Source organism: Falco biarmicus, chromosome 8 (assembly GCF_023638135.1).
Source record: "Falco biarmicus isolate bFalBia1 chromosome 8, bFalBia1.pri, whole genome shotgun sequence".
In the NCBI taxonomy this organism is placed as follows: Eukaryota; Metazoa; Chordata; class Aves; order Falconiformes; family Falconidae; genus Falco; species Falco biarmicus.
Window position 1 is genome coordinate 41,684,147 of NC_079295.1, and position 20,800 is coordinate 41,704,946.

General features: G+C 43.4%; 2 protein-coding genes across 3 annotated transcripts in view; both read left to right on the forward strand.

The window, feature by feature from the left end:
• The window catches only part of EPC2 (enhancer of polycomb homolog 2), a 50,790-nt gene extending 42,510 nt beyond the window's left edge, over nt 1-8,280 (forward strand). The window contains exons 11-14 of one of the 2 annotated variants that reach the window (XM_056349095.1): nt 1,380-1,510; nt 3,362-3,521; nt 5,277-5,610; nt 7,000-8,280. In XM_056349095.1, coding sequence (XP_056205070.1) covers nt 1,380-1,510; nt 3,362-3,521; nt 5,277-5,610; nt 7,000-7,072 — 698 coding nt within the window. In that variant the 3' untranslated portion in view covers nt 7,073-8,280. Of the gene's footprint in view, nt 1-1,373; nt 1,511-3,361; nt 3,522-5,276; nt 5,611-6,999 lie in introns of both variants that reach the window. The other variant, XM_056349094.1, reaches the window with a different exon arrangement.
• A 9,453-nt stretch (nt 8,281-17,733) lies between these two features.
• KIF5C (kinesin family member 5C) overlaps nt 17,734-20,800 on the forward strand; it is an 85,505-nt gene continuing 82,438 nt past the window's right edge. Inside the window, exon 1 of the mRNA XM_056349851.1 lies at nt 17,734-18,007. Coding sequence (XP_056205826.1) covers nt 17,882-18,007 — 126 coding nt within the window. The 5' untranslated portion in view covers nt 17,734-17,881. The remainder of the gene's footprint in view (nt 18,008-20,800) is intronic.

Below are 20,800 nucleotides of genomic sequence, written 5' to 3' on the forward strand. Positions count from 1 at the left end.
TAAGCTTGTTCTAAAACACTTTTTTATAAAAACAAAATACATGTTCTGGAATTTGTTACCTCAGAACCTAAAAATAGAAATACATATATATGTAATGTTCCATAATGCTGTTCTTGGCTCTCTTGCCTTTAGTAATACAACACGTTTTGGGAGACTATTGTAAGGGAACTTAGCAGGTTTAGCTGACTGAACTCAGAATTAAATGCTTGCAGTAATAGGTAATCTTCAAGAGGAACACAGTAAAGCTAAATACAAAATAAATTTGGTTTTGGAATGTGTTGGAAATGATAATATTCCCAGAATCCAATAAAATTATCTGCATAACTCATTGGATTTTAAGTGCCCTCCTAACATAGTTGAAACCTGTTTTAAGAATGTAGCAGTAAGGAACAAGTGCCAGTACTAATTTCTAAATAGTCACAGTCTTAATTTTGGTATTTACTCAAGAAAGGAATTTCAGGACAACCACAAGTGTTACAACTAGTAGGTGAAAGAGCCAGACCCTGAAAGATAGATCACTTCCTATTTTAATGCTAGTGTAGTGTCTCTTGATAAGGTGATATTCCTGCAGAATCCAGGTGTTTTGAGATGAGTGACAGCTTCAGATTTGAAAAAAAATAGTTCAGAACAAAATAGAGAAAATCCTGTTCAGGTGAAAGTTAAGAGTTTCCTTCAAGTAGAGGTTGGGGGTGGGAGGTGTGAAATAAGGAGGTCAAACTAGATTTGCAAAATATTTGTGATATTTACAGACATTTACTAAGTTTTAGGCCTGGAGATTAGCTTTGTCATTGTGTATTAGTTTATAGCTTTTTCAAGTGAGGGTTGGTATAGCACTGTATACAAACTGTTTGAATATATGAATTCTGGTTGTGCTGTTTAGGTAGGCGTTCTCAAAGGAAGCGTATGCCTGGCAGACGCGAAGTCCTTTCTGGTGTCGGTGAAAAGGGCAGTGATAAGGGACTGTAGGAAGGAAAGCTGTACAAGGATTAACTCCCCATGTTCACTGCGAGGGAAGGCACCCAGCTCAGCCCAGTGTACTCCTTCTGCAGCTGTGACTGCTGTTTTCTGAGAGGCAGGAAAATAATTTCTTTAAGTGTTTGCTTAAAGCTACTGTAGAGAAAGCCACCAAAGATAGAAACTGCTTAAAAACAATGAAAGCTATGAATTCTTTTGTTGTAATTTGATTTAGTGCTGAAAGAACAAAATAAGTTTAGCTTGACCTCTCCTTTACATAAGGGTATATGATGATCTCTGCAGGTGTCTAACACAGTGTATGTTGCCTTCAACCATTTGTGATCCAACATAGATATTCTTGCATTTCAGATATATTTTGTGCAGGCCTATCTAACGCTGCTTCCCTTTCTTTTCGGTAGTAACAGGGGGTATCACAGAGGAGCAATTTCAGACACATCAACAGCAGTTAGTTCAAATGCAGAGGCAACAGCTTGCTCAGCTTCAGCAGAAACAGCAATCTCAGCATTCCTCACAACAGACGCATCCGAAAGCACAGGTAATGCACCTTAAATGTTGTCATGTGCTGATACCTTCCTTCTTGCTTCTGTATTTTTTATCTCTTAAGCTAAATATAACACAGTAAATACGTTAAATTTTAGAATGAGCGTAGAATACTTTTGGTCAAGATGCTTTTCCAGTTTGCTGTACAGTGCTTGGAAAGCAACTTATGCTGTAGCTAGTACAAATACCTTGCCTTCATTTTTCTATTTGGAACAAGAGAATATTTTAAGTTTTAGCATCACAACCTGTTGTTGTTGGGTTGTTGGTGGTTTTTTTTTTGTTTTGGGTTTTTTTTTTTGTAAGTTATATAACATGGCTACATTTTAAAAGTTGAGTAAGAGATTTCATATTTTAATGCATTAGTTGCATCCACAGAGTAGGTCAGTGTAGAAATAGCCAGTGCTCTGTCAGGTCATGCTATTTTCACCAGTTTTGTCCTCCTTTTGTAAGTGCTCCAAAGAGACTTCTTTATTAAAACTACTTTATGAGGTAATGTATTCTGTTACAAACAGATGCTCAGTGAATACTAAAAAATTGGTAGGTTCTGAGGAGGAAAAATGTAGTTTTGCATATTTTCATTCCTTCCTCTTCCCCATCTGCAGTGTTACTACTCCTGTCTTCTAAAAGAATCATATTTTTCCTCTGTAATGCCTTGCAAGTGAAGAATATGTGTTTTTCTGTTAAGCTTAGTTTTCTGTTAGTTTCTTACTAAGAAAATATAACAGCTGTTGCCATTGTCTGTTTCTAGGAAAACTTATTTTACTTTGAGCATATTCTATCTAATTGCCAGTGCTGTTTGTCCCTTCCTTTCAGTGTTTTCTGCTTTGGTTAGTCAGGGATTCTGTATTGGTTGTTACTGATTACATTTTCTGTATGTGTAAAGACAGGACACCAGAATATTTAAACAAGAGGAATGAATTTTGGATTTTTAAGACACTCTGCCTATGCAAAGTAATTTTCTGAGTTCGTATAAACTGAGGCTGCAGAATGATACATGCAGCCATTTCAGGGTATCTTTCAAAGAAACTGGACTAATAAAAGATGTGTACTTCCAGAATGTGATGGGCAGTTAAGTGGTAGCAGAAATTACTCCATGAGAATGAATGTACCATGAATACTGAAAATTCTTCAGACTTGCAGTTGCAGTATACTTGCTGCCTGGAGACAGAAGAGAGAAGGAAACTTAAGGCATAGTCAGTTGTTCTAGAGGAAACTTCTTAAATGCACAGAATCACAGAACAGTTTGGGCTGGAAGGGACCTTTAAAGCCCCCCGAGTTCCCACCCCTGCCCCAGGCAGGGACCCCCCCCCAGCCCAGGCTGCTCCCAGCCCCATCCAGCCTGGCCTGGAGCACTGCCAGGGATGGGGCACCCACAGCTGCTCTGGGCAGCCTGGCCCACCGCCTCCTGATATCTGATCTGCATCTGCCCTCTTTTAGTTCAGAGCTGTTACCTCCTCATCCTGTCACTGTGCTCGCTGATAAAGAGCCCCTCCCCAGCATTCACGTCGGCCCCTTTAGGTACTGGGAGGGCACTGGAGCGCCTCCACGGAGCCTTCCCTTCTCCAGGCTGACCAACATATTATGAAGGTGATCTGTTTTGCCAAGAACTGCATTTGCTGTTGACTGGCTGAATTGGGCAGGACTTACCCGATGCTCATTTGGACACTAATTTCCAGTTTTTCATCAGACTTGTGAAATGGAAATATTTAATGTTATGATGCATTAGATTACACTTAGAAGATTGATGTATTTATTTGCTGGTAACTCTGCATTATAGCAATCGTAACTTAGTTTATTTTTATACTTGAATAATTATAAAGAAAAAAAAAATTTTTTCTTCCCACAGGGCTCCAGCACCTCTGACTGTATGTCAAAAACACTTGATTCAGCCAGCGCCCACTTTGCTGCATCTGCAGTGGTTAGTGCACCTGCTCCTAGTCGCAGTGAGGTAACGAAGGAACAAAACACCAGCCACAACAATATTAATGGTGTTCTCCAGCCTTCAGGTGATGATTTCTTAAAACTCACGGTCTAGTACTAGCTGAGAATATGTCAACTGGTCTTATTTCTGATTTCTAAAATACTATTAATAATCATAAACAAATCAAATATATTAATTGTGATATTCTGAATACTGTTCCTTAAAATACTGTTGTGCACTGGTGTGTAGGTTAGTATGGTAATAAAACTAGCAAATGCTCTTTTGCATTGGAAGAGCATTTTCTGTTTTCTTATGTAGGATTTAATCTTTTTAATTATCTGTCATGATCAGAAGCGTAAGTGACAGCATTTTAAGAACAGTGTGAATTTGTAATTAAAATCAATTGCTTAAAACATTAAGTACTTTAAGAAGGAAGTAGAAAAGTTGTTACGTTATTTGGTCATTATCTCACTGGCATATTGAGACAAAAACATACTAATGGACGACTACTGGCAATTCTTCTGACTTTACTGTGAGTTTCAGGTTTCATTGCATTTAGGATTTCTCCCAAATTCAGGAAAAAGTGTAGACATTGGCCTTCACTACCTTCCCGCCACCCCTCTTTCTGAACCTCTGCTACCAGGAGGCAGTAGTGCCAGTCATGCTGGTGTAGTAGCCATGTTGCCGAGAGACAAATGTTATTTGGCATTTGACTGCCATAAGACATAAAAGGTTTTTAGAGTAATTTGTTGTTTTAACAGCTAATGATGTGATTAGTTTTATAGACCTTCTGCCAGGCTGGGTTAATGATAATATGAAATGAATCGAGGGAGGAAAAACCACAGCTGAATAAAATCAATATACTGGAACAGTTCCAAGAAAGAAAAAGACATCTATGTACAGTTCTCCAAGATCATATCTGGGAGGGTGGTGTTTTGAGGGGTATAAGATCAGGCACAGGGCAGTGTACCATGTCAGTATGTGGTACACAGCTTTACGATTGATGAAAACCATTACAGATATTATGCATACAAAATCAGACTGCTGTTACTCTTCTAAAGCTGTGAGCGGCAATGGTGGGAAGGAGCTATTCCTGTTCAGGACAGGAAGACTTGTAAATTAGGAGATGTTAGCTGAAAGCAAATTTTTTTCAGGAATAAGAATCCTCTAGGGATCAAACAAGGATCTAGTTCCCCTGTGATCAAAAGGAGAACAGTGAATAGCTAGGATGCCAAGATGATATTTGAGAGCCTCTGGTTTTAATACACGCTATGAAACGTGAAGTTTCTCACACCTCAGGAGTGTGAACAGAGCACTGCAGCATAATCTGAACAGAGTTTTCTAATTTGCCCAGCCTTAGATCCCTAGTTTTGCTGCACTGAGAGAGTCTGGTCCCCAGAACCTCTTTATGTTACCAGCAGAACAAGGTAGGGGGTGATTCAAAGCATCGGAATTTGGCTTCGCAGTCGGTCTCTGAGGTTGCCTAGCTGAGGTAGTCCCCAGCCAATACACTTGTATGGGGAGTGTTGCCCCTTTGATTTAAAGCACCTAAAAAGAGGTGTACCAGGTTGGGCAGTGTAAAAGCTCTTTGTCATATGACAAAGTTATTTGTCAGCTTCTTTCACTTGCTGATGTTCTTGTGAATGAAAAAACATGCCATGTTCCTAATGTTAGCTAGAAATATTTCTAAAGTTTTACACTTTGCAGATCTTTAAAAAAAAACATTGTTGCACAATTCCAGTGATGTGTATACTTTAAAGCATTACCCTTGAAGTTAATCTTTGGAATTGAATCCGAGGAATGGCATATTTTTAACTTAACAACTTTTGGTTTGTAACAGGAACCTCCAGAACTTTGTACTCCACCAACATGGCTTTATCATCCAGCCCAGGGATTTCAACTGTACAGCTTGTAAGGACAGTTGGCCACACCACCACAAACCACTTAATTCCAGCATTGTGCACAAGCAGCCCTCAGACGCTTCCCATGAACAATTCTTGCCTGACAAATGCAGTGCACCTCAACAATGTCAGTGTTGTTTCTCCAGTCAATGTGCATATCAATACAAGGACTTCAGCACCATCGCCAACAGCCTTAAAACTCGCCACAGTTGCTGCCAGTATGGACAGAGTGCCAAAGGTAACTTCTAGCAGTGCCATCAGCAGTATAGCAAGGTAAGCATGGAGCCTTTTTGAAGTTTGAAGTTACTTTTGTTTGAAGTTTCCTTTGTGCTATAGAAATGCCTCCACAGAAATGCCCAACTCGGCCCTAGAGTACTAAACAGAATTGTTTCCACCTCCAAGAGACTTCTCAGTATAGCTTCAGCCTCACAAAAACATCCAGCTGCTGGCAGCTTCGCGGTGGCTGTGACAAACTGCAAGAGCTGTTTTGTATATTAACCCCCAAATAATTCACGCTGATTTTAGGCACCGGTAGTTTTGGTAAACTTCTGCTGTGTTTAAAATGGCTTCATTTTAACCATTTTCATTTGTCCCTTCTCTCATGCAGCACTTCCAGGTAGATTCTATCAAACCCTGCACATCTCTCCATAACTTTGTGTAAGATGCAAGCTGGACGTACCTATTTTATATATACATACAGATACATGTGTATGTGAAGTGTAAACCACTTTTATGTGCCAGCCTGCATCTTATGTATATAGACAAGAGATTTATTCTCATTGAACAGCAGCACTCTTGGTTCAGGATACTTAGAAGATGTTTCACAGGAGTGGCAGGAGCTTGCAGCTGGCTATGTTTTCTGAAAATGGTGATATTTGGGCTTTGGTTGAAGCCTTTGCTGGATTGTATGATGTTTAAAAAAAAAAAAAAAGTAAAGTTTGTGATGAATTAGAAAAGTGAAAAATGGCCATTAGCAAATGTGGCTTCCTGATTATTTCATAACGCTCCTGCAGAGGTTAAAATTTTAGAGTTTTTTGAGATGGAAAGTGGCATGTATAATTTAGTCACTATAGATTGAGGAAAAAGGTATTCTTAAATTAGCAGCCGTGCCTTAAAGCATACTTTTGTATCAGTAACACATTTAGTTCTTATTTCCCTCAAGTCAGAGGGGTATTTCAAGTCATGTCAGCAAATGCTGTGAAAAGTACCACCTTAGCTGAACAGGTCTTGGGCTTTTCTACAAAGAATGATAACAAATTGAAAAAACATTTAAGATTTCTTGCACTAGTGCTAAAGTGGAATTGGTGTGGGTGGGAGAGGATTATGTTAGAATAACGCTTTACTGTGAGTCAGTCATCATAATATATCTTGACTTTCCTTCTTCAGGAGACTCTTTAGTACTTTTACCTATAACTTAGGCTGGTAATTTACAGTTAAATGCAAGAATCTTGTAGAAGGGACTGCAGTTAGTGGAGTAAAACTTAGTATTTAGTTTTAAATAATCTGTTTCTAGTACGTGTTTTCTCCCTGATCCAGGCTAACAGCTGTGTAAAAAAAAAAAAAAAAAAAACAAAAACAAAACAAAGCACATGTAATAAATCATTAAAACTGTGTAAGAAAATATGTTCTACCTGTAACTATTGAATATTTCTTTTATTGCAGAGAGAATCATGAACCAGAACGACTGGGTTTAAATGGCATAGCAGAGACAACAGTAGCCATGGAAGTGACATAACCTCAAACCAGTGTCTCAACCTGTGCTAATGGTGTAGTCATTTATATTCCAACCGAGTGCAAAATACAGCACTCTGTGGATCACAGAGAACTAAAATGGACCTAAATGGACTATCATTATATCGTGTATTAAGTCGATATATAATGTAAATTTTGTAAAATTGGGAAAATCACTACCTTGTAAAATAGTTTATTTGTATCATCAATATTATTTCTGTTACTTGAATAGTAGATATTCATCATCATGCTTTTGCACTTGAATTTGCAACTGAATGGATTAAAAAATAATTCTTTAATGGGATCATGAGCATGAAATGGGATCCTGCATCACTTGTTTTAACTATTTATTTTGCCATGTTTACATTTTGTATCTTGTACAAATAAATCCAACTTTGTGTCTAAAAAAAAAAGTTAAAGATTCATAGCTAGGAAACAAAATTCTTGTAATTTTTTTCTAAAGGAAATGTAAAGTTTTCACTTGGTTCATTTTGTTTCACAATTTGACTAGATGGACTTTTTGGTAAATACTTTAGTGGCATTTCACTGTCAAATATGAAGTTCAAGGCAAAATAGTATTTTCTATTACTGTGCAGGGGAAAGGGATGGATCGATACATGCAAATTTAATGTAGTAACTCACTTTTCCATATATTTTGAATGTATATTTCTATTTATAATACCAGTTTATAAAAAATAATTACACAGGAAAAAAAAAACTGACTAGAAAAATTATGCATCTAGCACATATAAAATTGTGCAGATATGAGAAAATTTTCAACTGATTACATTTTATCTGAAGACTGCATATTTTAACTGGCTTTAAAACTGTAACACACCACATAAAGGATATTTTACCAGGTATGTATTGCATTATATATCATTGCAATAATTAATTATTGGATGTCTAGATATCGAGCCATCCCAGGTGGTGGGGGGGAGGGAGGGTTGTGGCAAGATTGTCTTTTCAATTTTGGAGAGTTTTCCTGTGGCTACAAGGCAAGTAACGGGTTGGAAAAAGTCTGACTGTAAGCGTTGGACACCTTCGTAGTGTAGTGTTTTAGTGACTTTTTTTATACGGTTCTTGTAAATTAGATACGTGTAGTGGTGTTTCAGAATGTTTGTTTATGCACTAGTTCAGACAACTTTCCCTGTTACTTGTTCTTGATAAGTGAAAACTGCAGGGAAATAAAAATACATATCAAAACACGGACATGTTGCATATGTGTTTATTTCACAATGTGCAAGCAATAGAAGTGTAAATTTTGGAGGTTAGTGGTAGTCTTTTGATGACTTTTGACCAAAGCATGTGCACTTTTTTCCAAAAGGTTTCCGATTACGTGATTATTTCCCGTGCTTACCGTATGCGGTAGGGGAGGGATGGTCCAGTAGTTGGGACCTGAGACCCTGGGCATAATCAGGACGAGACAACAGTTTCTTGTTCTGCCAAAGGAACTTCAGGTATTAGTTTGGGCGAATCAGTTGAATTTTCTGCTGTTTGGTTCATTCTCCACCTGTAATTTGGATAATGTTTCTGTATTTCCTTTCAACCTCAACGCTTCTGTGATTTATAAGAACTTCAGGACATTGTCAAGTCCAGCCCCTGCCCCATGGAAGTCAAGATGTGATTTGCCTGTATGTCATGCAGTCAGTGTATTTTTCCTCTTGGCTTTTTATATAAAGAGCTATTTTTAATCGCAGTTGTCTTTAAACATGTTTTGTCTTACGTTCTGTAAGTTAAAAGTTTTGACAGTTAAAAACGTTTGCAGAGCTTTAAATACTGGGAGCTTGTCAGAAACTCTGATGTCTAAAATTAACTTTTTTGCTTAGCTGATATTGTATTTTCTATTCAGTACAAAGTCTGCAAGGCAAGATGAGAATAGATTGTATTTCTTGCGAATAGTCAAAGGCACCCACGACAATAGTGTCACCACCTTGGTCAGGCGGGGCGGGTGGCAGGGCTGAGGGTGCCGGCACAGCGGGGAGGCGCCTGTGCAAATGCTGCTTGTGCCTCGCTCAGCCTGCACCGGAGCCGCTGCTCCCTATGTGTCCGTCACCTTTTCACATGTGTCTAAGGTTCTGTAGCCCTTGGTTCATTTCTGGGAATGACTATGACTGTGTAGTCTGAAGTATGAATAATGTATTTTACTTTTTTTTGAAAGCAGAATTGTTGCAGAACTGAGTGAAAAGGAAAGAAGTTATTCTCCTTGATACAGACAAATAACCTTGCTTCTCTAACATACCCCCAAAACCTTTCTGAGGTTTAATGGAAACATGAAGTAATTTCTTTTGTGGATTGCAAGTTGTATACCTAGCAAATGACAGCTGCTGAGCTCTGCAGTATAGACTCTGGTCACTACATGGGAGACTTTTAGGGTAAATTGGATCGAAAATGTCCCAAAGATTGCTGCCTATCTGTGACTTGTTGTGATCTAATCCTCATCTGATTATTAGAGGCTCCAGCTAAACGTTTTTTAAGTTACAATAGATTCTGGAAAAATGTGAGGTGGGAAAAAGGATTTCATAAACTCCAAAGGCTATAATAGCACGTGTGCTGTATGTTGAATGAGTTTCATTTAAAGGATTAGTATTGATGTAGCTTTCTGTAAAGTAGAACTAGAGTAGTCATTTTAAGAATATCTAACAATTAATTGCATGGCTCAAGTGCAAGAAAAGGGGAGTGATGAATAATGCTGTAGTCCACAGAAATCTGCATGGGGAAAAAAAATAAAATTAAGGGAATATTGCTGGTGTCTTCTACCTTATGATCCTGATGTACAGCAGGCAGTGCCAAGGACTGCATTATTTTTGTGTGCTGTTTCAAAAGTGTTTGAGGATCTAACATTCTTTAATTCCCTTACTTGCACATCATGCATATCTGCGATATGATTTGAATAGTGTTTGTTGTTCTGTTACATATTAGAGGCTGTTGTTGAGGCAAGATTTTTGAATCTACAGCAATTTATATTGGACTTCAAGTGTAATGTGCAGAGTTTTTCCTTAAATGCCAGATGGTAGGAAATGCTGATTATTTTTCTAATAAGGTTTATCTAATTGATTTAATCTATAGATTGACTGGAGTTTTGGTATGTGTTTAATTGTAGGCATTTTGTTTCTAGTTCTGCTGTAGGGCTTTTCCTCTCCTTTCCAAACAACATCTTAACTATCCTGTTCTGTTGTCGCTTTTCTTTACTCCACTATAGCAGGCTGTACGTTGGGGGTATTTTGCCCCGACAAACAAGACGACAGTTTCTGCAGCCCTTTGTGGTTTTCCTGAGGCTAATGACTTTGTGACTCACTTTTCCTTCCCTGATAGTCCATTTTCCTTTACTATCTCCAGCTCCTTTGTAGAGAATAACAGGAATGTTTCCTATTTCCTTATTGCAGTAATTAAGATTTTTTTTTGAAGCAGGATCATCAGACAGTGCAGCCTTCCAGGTGACTGATGATCCTGAAGTGGACTCGGCATCGTGGTCGCAGCTGGTCAGCCTTCCACTCAGTTCCCAGTACCATACAGGAAGAATGACTGAGACCTTCCAAATAGCGTGTCCTGCTAGAAATTCACATTGTGTTTGAAGCTCTGAAAGCTACAGAAAACTAAATGCTCCTTATACAGGATTGTCATCTTGACAGGCTTCCTGGATTTGACTTGAGAAATGGTTTCAAATCTCACTTCCCTATTTATTCTACTTCTAGGTTTTGCAATATTCAGACTTACTTTTAGAAGGATGGAGAATAACCGTTACAAATTACAGCTTGTCTTCACAGTAAATTGCTACTTGGGGAAGAAGAAAAAAGGAAAGACACATGTAACAGAGAGGAAATGTTTCCAGACCCAACCTAAGTTGGCAATGTAAGTTGGGTTAGCTTTTAAGATCCACGTGTTTACATTTGAACAAAGGCATGTGGAAGATGATTGGTTTTCTTCTCATCTAACCAGCTAATTATGTGGAACACATTAGATATGGGCAATTGCTGTCTGTGAGCCAAAGCAACCCTGGGTTGGTTTGATCTCCCAGGAAAGCCATCCTGACCAGTTGATGTGGATGCAGTGGTATGTTGGCATGTGGGGCTCCACTGTGGAATAGCGTGTAACCAGGAAGCACCGTGAAGCAGGCAGCCGCTCGGGGCGGGATTTCTGGGGGGAAGGAACAGGCAGCTTTTGGGTGAGGGCAGTGGTGAAGGCAGGGCATGCGAGGTGGTGGGGAGCAGATCTGTAATGAGGGCTGTTGTGTGTCCCAGCTTGTCCTCCTGGAACTGCGTTGCCTGGAGTTTTTCACCCTGGGGAGCCTGTTGCTTTTCTTTAACAGAGGTCACATTATAGATACCCTGTTACATACATTGCTCTAGCCCACACAGAAATAAAGCAGCCGTACAGCTATTTGCAGAGTGCCTAAATGCATTTAATGGCAGCATTTCTCTTGTAGGCCAGTGATGATGTGAGAGAATAGTACATGTATGAAATGGGAATACATGTGGATAATTTTCTTTACAAAACTTTACTTAAATGGCCAGAAGGAGAATGTAAAGATGCGCTTCTAGAGAACGTAGCACTGATTTCATTCCTATTTGGTGAGAAAGCCATTGGCTGAGAATAGGAGTTTGAAGCAGGCTGCAATTCTTACTCGCATGTTATTTTGTCCTTTTAAAAGCACCTAGCTCACAAAGTACTTGTGTGCCTTGGCCTGCTAGTGAACACGGAGCTCTCTCAGAGGAGTGGCTTCAGAACACTTTCAGGTAACTTCTGCTGACTGAGGGTAGTTGCATCTTTGCTGACTGTGTTAAGGCAAGACCTAGGAACACCAGCGCCCTGCTTGCAGAAACCCAGCAGCAATGGCTGAAACTAGGAGATGTGAAGTTCTCGCTTATCCCTAAACTGGTTTTGATGCTGATTTTGTAGTGGGAAGGTCAAAGATTGGCTGTGAAGGAAACTGTAAATGCCTGTCAAGGTTTAGAATGAGAATTATCTAAAATATATTTTACAGCCTTTTTTTTTTTTTTTTTAATAGATGACTGAATGAAGGCCAGGAAGTTCCAGAGGAGGACAACATCTCCTGACCAAGGACACAGATCTTGTTAACAAGAAGCTGGCAAGATAAAGAGGGGCTCTGGTGTCCTCAGATGATGCATGGCCATAAAAAGAATAAAAAAAGAGTAGGGGTATTCCTCCCCAAATGACCACCAAAGACTCTCTTGAGACCCCTGCACAGGCATAAAAGACTTTTGCTGGCTCAGCACAATTCCTGCGCAGGCACGGAAAACCTGATGAGCTCAGCACAGTGAATATGTATTAGGTAGGCAGAATAATTGTATTAGTTAAGTGGAGCTTTGTAACTCTCATGTAAATATTTGATGAGGGATCCTAGTAGGTGTGCTTGATTGGTGGGAATAGAGCACTGAGCACCCTGCACAGAATAAAACATCATCTCCTCTCTAAACAGAGTGTGTTTTGAGAGTTCTCTTTCCAACAGGCAACAGTTTGATGTGTGCCATCCTGCTGCAGTGACTGTCAGTACCCAGAATGCCAGTCTCTAATGTGAGAATGTTTGTTTCCAAAGTGCCTTTCTGTTATACCAGAGGAAAAAGGAGTTTCAGGTTAAGTTCCCTGTTTTCCCAGTGACTTGCTTGTTTCTGAGTCACCTGGTGTATCTTAAAATGCAATCTGTGTGTGGGTTGGATTTTTTGTAATGGCGTCATTTAGAACAAAAAATGAAGAGCGCCTATGCAAGTCACATTTTGCTATAAATTTAACCCCATTTAATCACAGTCAGTATTGTTGCCAGGTAGTTTAAAGGAGAAGAAAAAAAAAAAAAAAGAGCAATGGAAATAGGACTAAAATCTGAAAACTAAAAGGGAGTAACAGTGAAGCACCTGAACTGCTTTCTGAACTTGCGCGGTGTCCACCACTTAGTGGCTTTGTCCATTCTTTTCTCTGAGTATCAGCATCATCTTCCCATTCGTGCTTCATACGTAGTGGTGTTGAAAGTGCTGGTTCCTGTACCAGATGTGAAAATCACCTAGTGAGCCCGGAGTCCCTGCACAGTCTCGGCGTGAGTGGATGTGCAGGCGTGAAGAAACACAACGGCCCAAAATCTGTGCAGGAAATTAGATGTCTGGAGCCCTGTCGGTGTGCCAGAACAGCCTTTCCCCTGTACCACAGTTATGTTGTGGGTTGGTTGGTGTTTGGTTTTCTTTTTTTTCGTCTTTTCTCTAAAGTTACAATTGTTTCTGTGACTAAGGATGGGAAAATCTGTTTAGGCCAATCTGGCTTCAGTCCATTACGTGCTGATTTAACTCTTAACACAAATGTAATTCCACAGGGAGGTTAATATAGAAAGATCAATTGGAGAGCAAGGAGCAAGTGAAGGAGGGAGGAATTAAGGCCATGCTATAGCAGATAACAGGCAATTTTTAACAGAACAGATATATCAACCTAAATCTTTTTGTCTGACAGCAGGGAGCACACCAGTGCTGCCTCAGAGTTCTGACAGGTAATGTGAAAAGACAGACCACAGCACCATATGTGTCATACCATATATTCTGGCAAGATAGTATTGCCTATTCAGGAATGCCTGTAAAAAAACAACAAATGAAACAAACCCCCACCAAAACTAGTGTGGTGCCTGTCAGCAGTTGAACTCTCCTAAGGACAGCAGAAAGAAGTGAATGGGGCAGAAGATGATCAGCTGACCAAGGCTAGGCATAATTAATAGTTGCACTTTCAAAACCTCAGTAGCAGTTTGGTCCGATTTTTTGACGGACTGCAAGGCCCTGCTTCAGCAAGCTGCGATGATGCAGCCCCACGCTGCCTGACTTCAGGCCCTGGGGACAGGCTGGTGGCAGCTAGCTGTGAATTGATGGCAGCCTGGTGCTTGCTTTCCCACCCTCACTGCTAATGCTTCACTGACTCCTCCTGAATTAATGTTATTTCACTGAACCCTGCCCTGGGGATAAAAGTGATGCTTAAAATAACATCATCCCCCATCTTCCTGATGGTGATCTGACTAGACTAGTCATCGGGGTTTTAAATCAACAGCTGTGTAAGTGACACCAGAAGATGGCATCATCTGCCTGTAATGCGGTTTTAACTCTTTCTGGATCTTCACGCGTAAAGGTGGTGGGGGGTTGACAATGGGCGTGTTGTCCCTCACAATGACACTCGGTGTGGAGGCTTTGTGGTTTGGGATTGTGTGTCTTTTTTTAATGGGTTTGGGCTTTTTTCATTCAGTTGGTTGGGATTTTTAGGATTGCTTTAGAAATTCCTATACTTAAGACAATTTTTCCCCCCCAACTTACAGTTCTTTAATTTGAGTTGTTTATTGAGTAACTCAAATGAAAGTCTGCAACTTGGAAAAATATTTTGAGTGTTGAAGCAGCTAAAACATTTTACAGTTTTATACAAAGTGGTAAAAATTGATTTTATTTATTTTTAGCTAATCCATTTTTTTATAGGTGGGTTAACACAATTTATATGCCTATGCATCATGTGAATAATTCATATGAAGATTGAGACTTATGTGTGTGCTTAACATGCTTTATGTATATACTTTAAAGTGAGCATATATTGAAGTGTTTTGCAAATTGGAAACAATGGCTGCTCTTAAACTCCCTGCTAGTGTAGTCCAAGCGCTTTCTGACAGTATCTCTGAACTTGCAGTACTCTATTTCCAAATATCTGATCTTTCTGTGGAAGTGTGAGAAAGAGGAACCCTGTGCCCCCTAATCACCAAAGAGATCATTACCTGTCTGATCAAAGGAGGTGTGGCTTTGGGGATAATCATTTTGGGTGACTGAGAGGGTCAGTTCTGCAGATCCTATACACTTTGCTATTGATTTTTTCCTTTGCCTGGACAAATGGTCTCACAGCTTGGTCTCTCCTGAGCTATAAACATGTCTCCTTGCCTTTGGTGGTGCAAGGGTACACAGATTAGACTGTCTCTGTATCTCGGTTCCTGCTAGCTGCCTTCTCAGCTCATTTTGCTGCCTGATCTTCAGTCTTTGGCTTCTATTTATTTTTATTCCTGTTAAACACATTATGTTCTGGCTTTGTAAACATTTTCCCTGATGGTGTCTTCAGGACACTATCCTCGATATTTAAAACTGCTTTTTATTATGGGGATCCCAACCCTTTTGGTACCTCCGGGAAGAAATTCTTTACCACCTCTTTACCCATAGACATATCTCAACACTGATGAAATAAGCATATCATCAAATTTTATCTCAATGGCCATTGATGAGATGCCAAGATCAATGGGATCTACATTAAAGTCGCTCTCCCTGCTGGTAGGTTAGGTCCCTAGCCAGCACCGGTGTGTGTTTCTGTAACAGCAGAAATTTAACCTTGTTCTTCTGCTGCTGAAGCTCCTTCCCAACTCTAAAGCTCATTCCTGGAGCCCAGAAGCAACGACATGAAGCAATGTTCTTTTGGCTCTGTGGATCAGAAATCTGCTTTTCACTTCTGAAATGCCCAGGTGTCTGTTCCCTTATTTCTGTGGGACCACCTCTACCAGAAATCACGTTATGCTGTTGTTCAGACCCTCTACCACATGCCTGCTGCTTGGTTTTCCTGCAGCCTGAACAGCTTGGCAATATTGACGGCTCATCCACAGAGAAATGAAATTTTGTTGTTCTCTTCTGGCTGTCCCCCCTTCACCCCACTCTTTGAGGAGGGGAATTGTTAAGTCCTTTTGGAGACCTCTGACATCTTGGGCTGTTTAGTGAACTGTCGCAGCTGAGAATTTTTTCAGGAAAAATCAGAGCTCACTGTCGAATTGTATCTAATCTGCCAGGATGTTCTAAATAGTGGACTTAGTAATTAGCGGGAGAACTTGCTGGAAAAGTAGGAAAATAAGGTGACATCAAGGTTCTCTTCTTTTACTTTTGTGGTACTGGTAGCAAGAAAATTGTCTTGAGTTCTGGTGTACCATCGCTCAATCAACCCATGTGAACTATGCCTATAGTGGCATTTCTTGTAAGGGCACAATCTGGAAAAGTATGGTTTCAGAACTGAAAGAAAATAATGATAATGCTTAAGATTATAGCAGTGGAGTATGACTACTTTTCTGTGTCTTGGTAGTTCATGTTTTATGTGGAGCGGGTTCCCAATAAACAGTAAATCATGCCTTCCATCAGGCATCCAGAACAGCCTGGAAGAAGTTCACAAGCTCAAGGAAGTTCCGATCACTTGAATCTGGCTGAAAACTAATGTCCTACTAGGCTGCTTAACCCAGGAATTTGGTAATAAGTAGTAAAAATAGCAGCTTTGTGACAATACGGTATTGTCTGCGATACAGACAATGTAGTACTGTGACAAAACTGCTAAGAAAAGGTGGCTCTTCAGTGCATTCTTACTGATTGCAGATTATACCTGTTCTAACAGGAAAACGGAGGTTTGCCAGTCTTGCTCCAAAATGAGCTTCTTGATAATGGAGAAAAATAAGGATTAATTCATCGAAAGGGTTGTCTTTTATGACTAAGCCCCTACTTGTCATGACTAACAAATTTGCTATTCAGGGTAAAAGCTTGAAACATAAAGAGAAATAAAAGGGCTATATAACTGGTAATCCACGGGAATAAATCACATTATATAATAATGTCTTATCATGTGCTGCACATTGCTAACTCTCCCTGATGTAATTGCTTTTAAGAAGGGCATGAGAGCTTTTGAAACTGGCTTGCTCTTCTCACATCCACAGCAGGACGACCACGGTGGTTAGGAGAAAGGGAAATCTCTGTAGAAATGTTGACGGACTTGCCACTGCCATCTTGACTGTATGATTGAGGCTGATTTAATGAATCTGGCACTCTGGAGGAAACCAGTTTCAGAAGCTGCTTGTGGTTGCTCAAGTCCAGGGAATGTCTACAACTTTCCAGAAGGCACCAGCAGTTGTCGCATTCATCTTTAAGTGGTCTAGCAGGGAGAAAATGACAGAGGCGGAGATTACGTGTGTTGCATTACACTATCTCAAATAACATGAATGTGGCGAAAGCAACTAGCCTTGGCCCGGGTTGGGGGCAGGAGGGTAAGCTGCAGGTGTGTTTAGCAGGTCTGGAAGGAATGTTCCCAGGAAGTGCAGGGGAAGGAGGAGGGGGTCAGCACCCCCCATGTATAGGAGCAGCTACAGCCACTTTCTCCCAGATGCTGATTCACCGACCGCATCGTGACAAACTTCTTGTAAAATTAACAAGGTCAGAGCATCGCTCGGAGGTACTATTGCTTCTGCTTCTCCTCACTGGAAATGAGTGTTGCGTGCAGTGAGCGACTATCCCAATGATGAATACCCTTTACCCTGGTTACAGACGGTTTGTCAGGGGCACACACAGGCCGCCGGGGCTCTCTCCTTGTTCCCGCCTTGTTTTTCCCCTCAGGGAGCAGCGGGCGGGCGGTGCCGCTGGGAACGAAATACCGAAATACCTGCCCTGCGGCCCGAGGGCACACGCCGCTCCCCGTCCGAGGCCGAGCCGGACCGACCCCTCGGTTAATCGCTGTAACCTCCCGTTGAGCCGGGAGTCCCCCCGCCCCCGCTAAGGGGAGCCCGGGGCGCCGTTAGAGCCGCTGGCGGCCGCCCCCGCGCGCGAACTACGGCTCCCGGCAGCCCCCGCGCGGCCCGGCCCGGGCGCTGGGGGGGGGAGGGGCAGCCCGCCGCCCCTCCCCGCGCAGCCGCGCCTGGCCGGGGGCCACCGGGGCTGAGCGGCCGCTGCCGGCACCGAGCGGCTGCCGCCCCTCCCCCCGCCCCGCCCCGGCCGGCGGCAGCAGGGCGTCTGCGGCACCTGCCCGGCGGAGCGCCCGCTCCCTGCGGCCGGTGCCCGCCGCCATGGCGGATCCCGCCGAGTGCAGCATTAAGGTGATGTGCCGGTTCCGGCCCCTCAACGAGGCGGAGATTCTCCGGGGGGACAAATTCATCCCCAAATTCAAGGGCGAGGAGACGGTTGTCATCGGGGTGAGTCTGCCGCAGCCCCTTCTCCCGCCTGCGCGGTGCCGCGGCGGGGCGAGCATCCTCCCCCCCCGCCTCCCCGTTACCGGGACGAGCATCCTCCCGCCCTACCGGCTACCGGAGCGAGCATCCGTCCCCCCCTCACCGTTACCGGGGCGAGCATCTTTCCGCCCCACCCGCTACCGGGGCAAGCATTCGTTTCCCCCCCCCCCCCCCCCCCCCCGTTACCGGGGCGAGCATCCTCCGCCCTACCCGCTGCCGGGGAGAGCATCCGTTCCCCCCCCCACCGTTACTGGGGCGAGCGTCCTTCCGCCCCACCCGCTACGGCGAGCATTCGTCGCCCCCTCACCGTTACCGGGGCGAGCGTCCCTCTCCCCCTCACCGTTACCGGGACGAGCACCCTCACGCCCTACCCGTTACCGGCGCGAGCATCCGTCCCCCCCTCACGGTTACTGGGGTACTGGGGCGAGCATCCCTCTCCTCCCCCCCGTTACCGGGGCGAGCATCCCTCCCCGCGGCCCCGCCGCCGGGCCCCGCGGCCATTGTTCCCGCTGCGGCGGAGCGAAGGAGGGGCGGCGGGGCTGCCCCCCCATAGCGGGGGGGTGGGGGTGGGGGCTGCTCCCCACCGCGGGGGTCCGGCCGGGCCGGGAGGGGTGGGGGCGCGGGGGCGGCCGCGCTGCCGGCGCTGATGTCATGCCGGTGACTGGGCATGCTCGGCGCTCCGCGGGGGCGGCCGGCCGCGCTCCGCCGCGCCCCTGCGGCAGCGCCGGAGAAAGTTTCACCGGTGCGCGGGGGGCTGAGGCGGGGGATGGGGGGCTGAAGGGGGTCCCCGAGGAGGGTCCCCTCCCGCCGGGGCTGCGGGAGCGCTCCGCGGCCGCGCAGCATCCCCCTCCCGGCGAGACAAAGCCGGGCCGGCACCGGAGCGCGCCCGTCCCGGCGGCGTGAGCGGGGCACAGCCCCAGCATCCTTCCGTCATACGGCCCGCGCCAGGGGAAGCGTTTTCCCTCTCATTAAAAAAAAAAAAAAAAAAAAAAAAAATTTAAAACATCAAATGACAACGCGCTTGCAGCAACCGCGGAGCTCTGTGTTCCCTCCCCCCCCGGCCTCGCAAGGAGCAGGCTGCTGGCCATGGCAAAGGCTTTGCAGTGAGCCAGGCGTGGGGCTGGGGGCCCGCTGTGGGGTGGATTGGCCATGGCAAAGGCTTTGCAATGAGCCAGGTGTGGGGCTGGGGGCGCGCTGTGGGGCGGGATGGGGCCCCTTTGCCCGGCGTCGAGCGTGGCGCAGCCCCTCTGCCAGCCTGGCCTGGGAAGGGGCCGCCCCCGGCTCTTGTGCCTGGGGCTGGAGCTTCCCCGGGGGGTCCCTCCCGGCTGGGCTGGCCTGCGGGGCTCTGCTGGGTTTGGTGGGCCCACGCAGGCAACAGCAGGCGCTTGGACTTCGGTTGTGGTTTTGGGTTGCTGTCTGACCAGCCCGTGCCTTCAGTGCTTCATTTTACACGTCAGTCTGCTGTGCTTACAGCCATAGGGTGATCCACACTGTACTTATGATAGAGATCTTGGTAACACAAAGGATGAGCTGTTACTGGTCTGATTTGTTAGGATATCAAAACCTTGAGTTTCTAATAAACTTTTTTCATGAAAGTTGCAAAACAGTTATGGATGTGAAGAAAAAAATAATTCTGGACATAAACAGCTAATTTGTTTTTCTTAATTTGTTCTTATTACCTGTCTTCTGTGTAGCCAAACTAATTTTCTTTATTTGAGGGTTAAAGTCAGAACACCCACAACAGTCTGTTAACAATAGAATAACCAAACTGGTTATCAGCCTCTATCAGCAGTGGAGGGTTATCTTTGGTCAACAAATATTTGGAGCAAAAGCGTAACTGTAGCACAGTTGTTTGGAAGTTTAAGGAACAAATGTCAGCAAATTTCTCCCCCCTGCCCCCCCCCCCCCCAAAGAAATTCTCAGACATACCAGATATGATTAAATACATAGATTAAAGAAGTAGAAGTAGATTAAAGTATATCCCATGTAAATCCCTTAACAATGCTATCTTTCAATTAAGAGAAGTGGAATACAGAATCCTTTTTTTCCCACCTAAGTCAATGTGCAATTATGTAATGCATCTTTGTCTATAAAGTATCTGTTGTCTGGGAAAATAGTAACTATGATGCTTTGAAAAAGGTATTTATATCCTGCAGGCAGGAGGTAATTCCTTTGCTAAATGTAGAAAGGAAAAATAACAGCAGCTTTCAATGTCCTGCCATGGAAGTGTAAAAAAGCAGAAATGAGAAAAGTGCATGTATTTGTTTACATAAATACATATAAATATTTATTTTTATGTGTATATACTCATTCCGGCAGGATCATTTTTGGGGGTTGTTTGCCATCTTGAAAATCTAGTCAGAAGCTTGGAGTATTCCTTTCCCTCCACAGGGCAACATAAAGGTCTTTTTCGGTGCACATTTTAGTCATCTTAATTAGTGTGACATGTCCTCCAGTAGAGCTGCTTCCCCCCAAAGAGAAACCGTCCGGCTGGGGTTCCGTGGGGGTGCCTGTAGTTTTGTAGGTGTAAGTGAACATGGAAATCTTCCCATGTTCTTTGTCCTCTTCATTCGCAGTACCGAGCTCCTTGAGCTTTGATGGAACTTGATCTTCAGTGGATACCACTGCAGTACCTTAGTAGAAATCGTACCAGTTGTTATTCTTCACTGGTTTACAGTGGCTGCTTAGCTCCAACCAACAAAGCCTTGCAGGGGCGAGGAATCCCGGTTCTGGTGGAAGGCGTTACCAGAGTACACT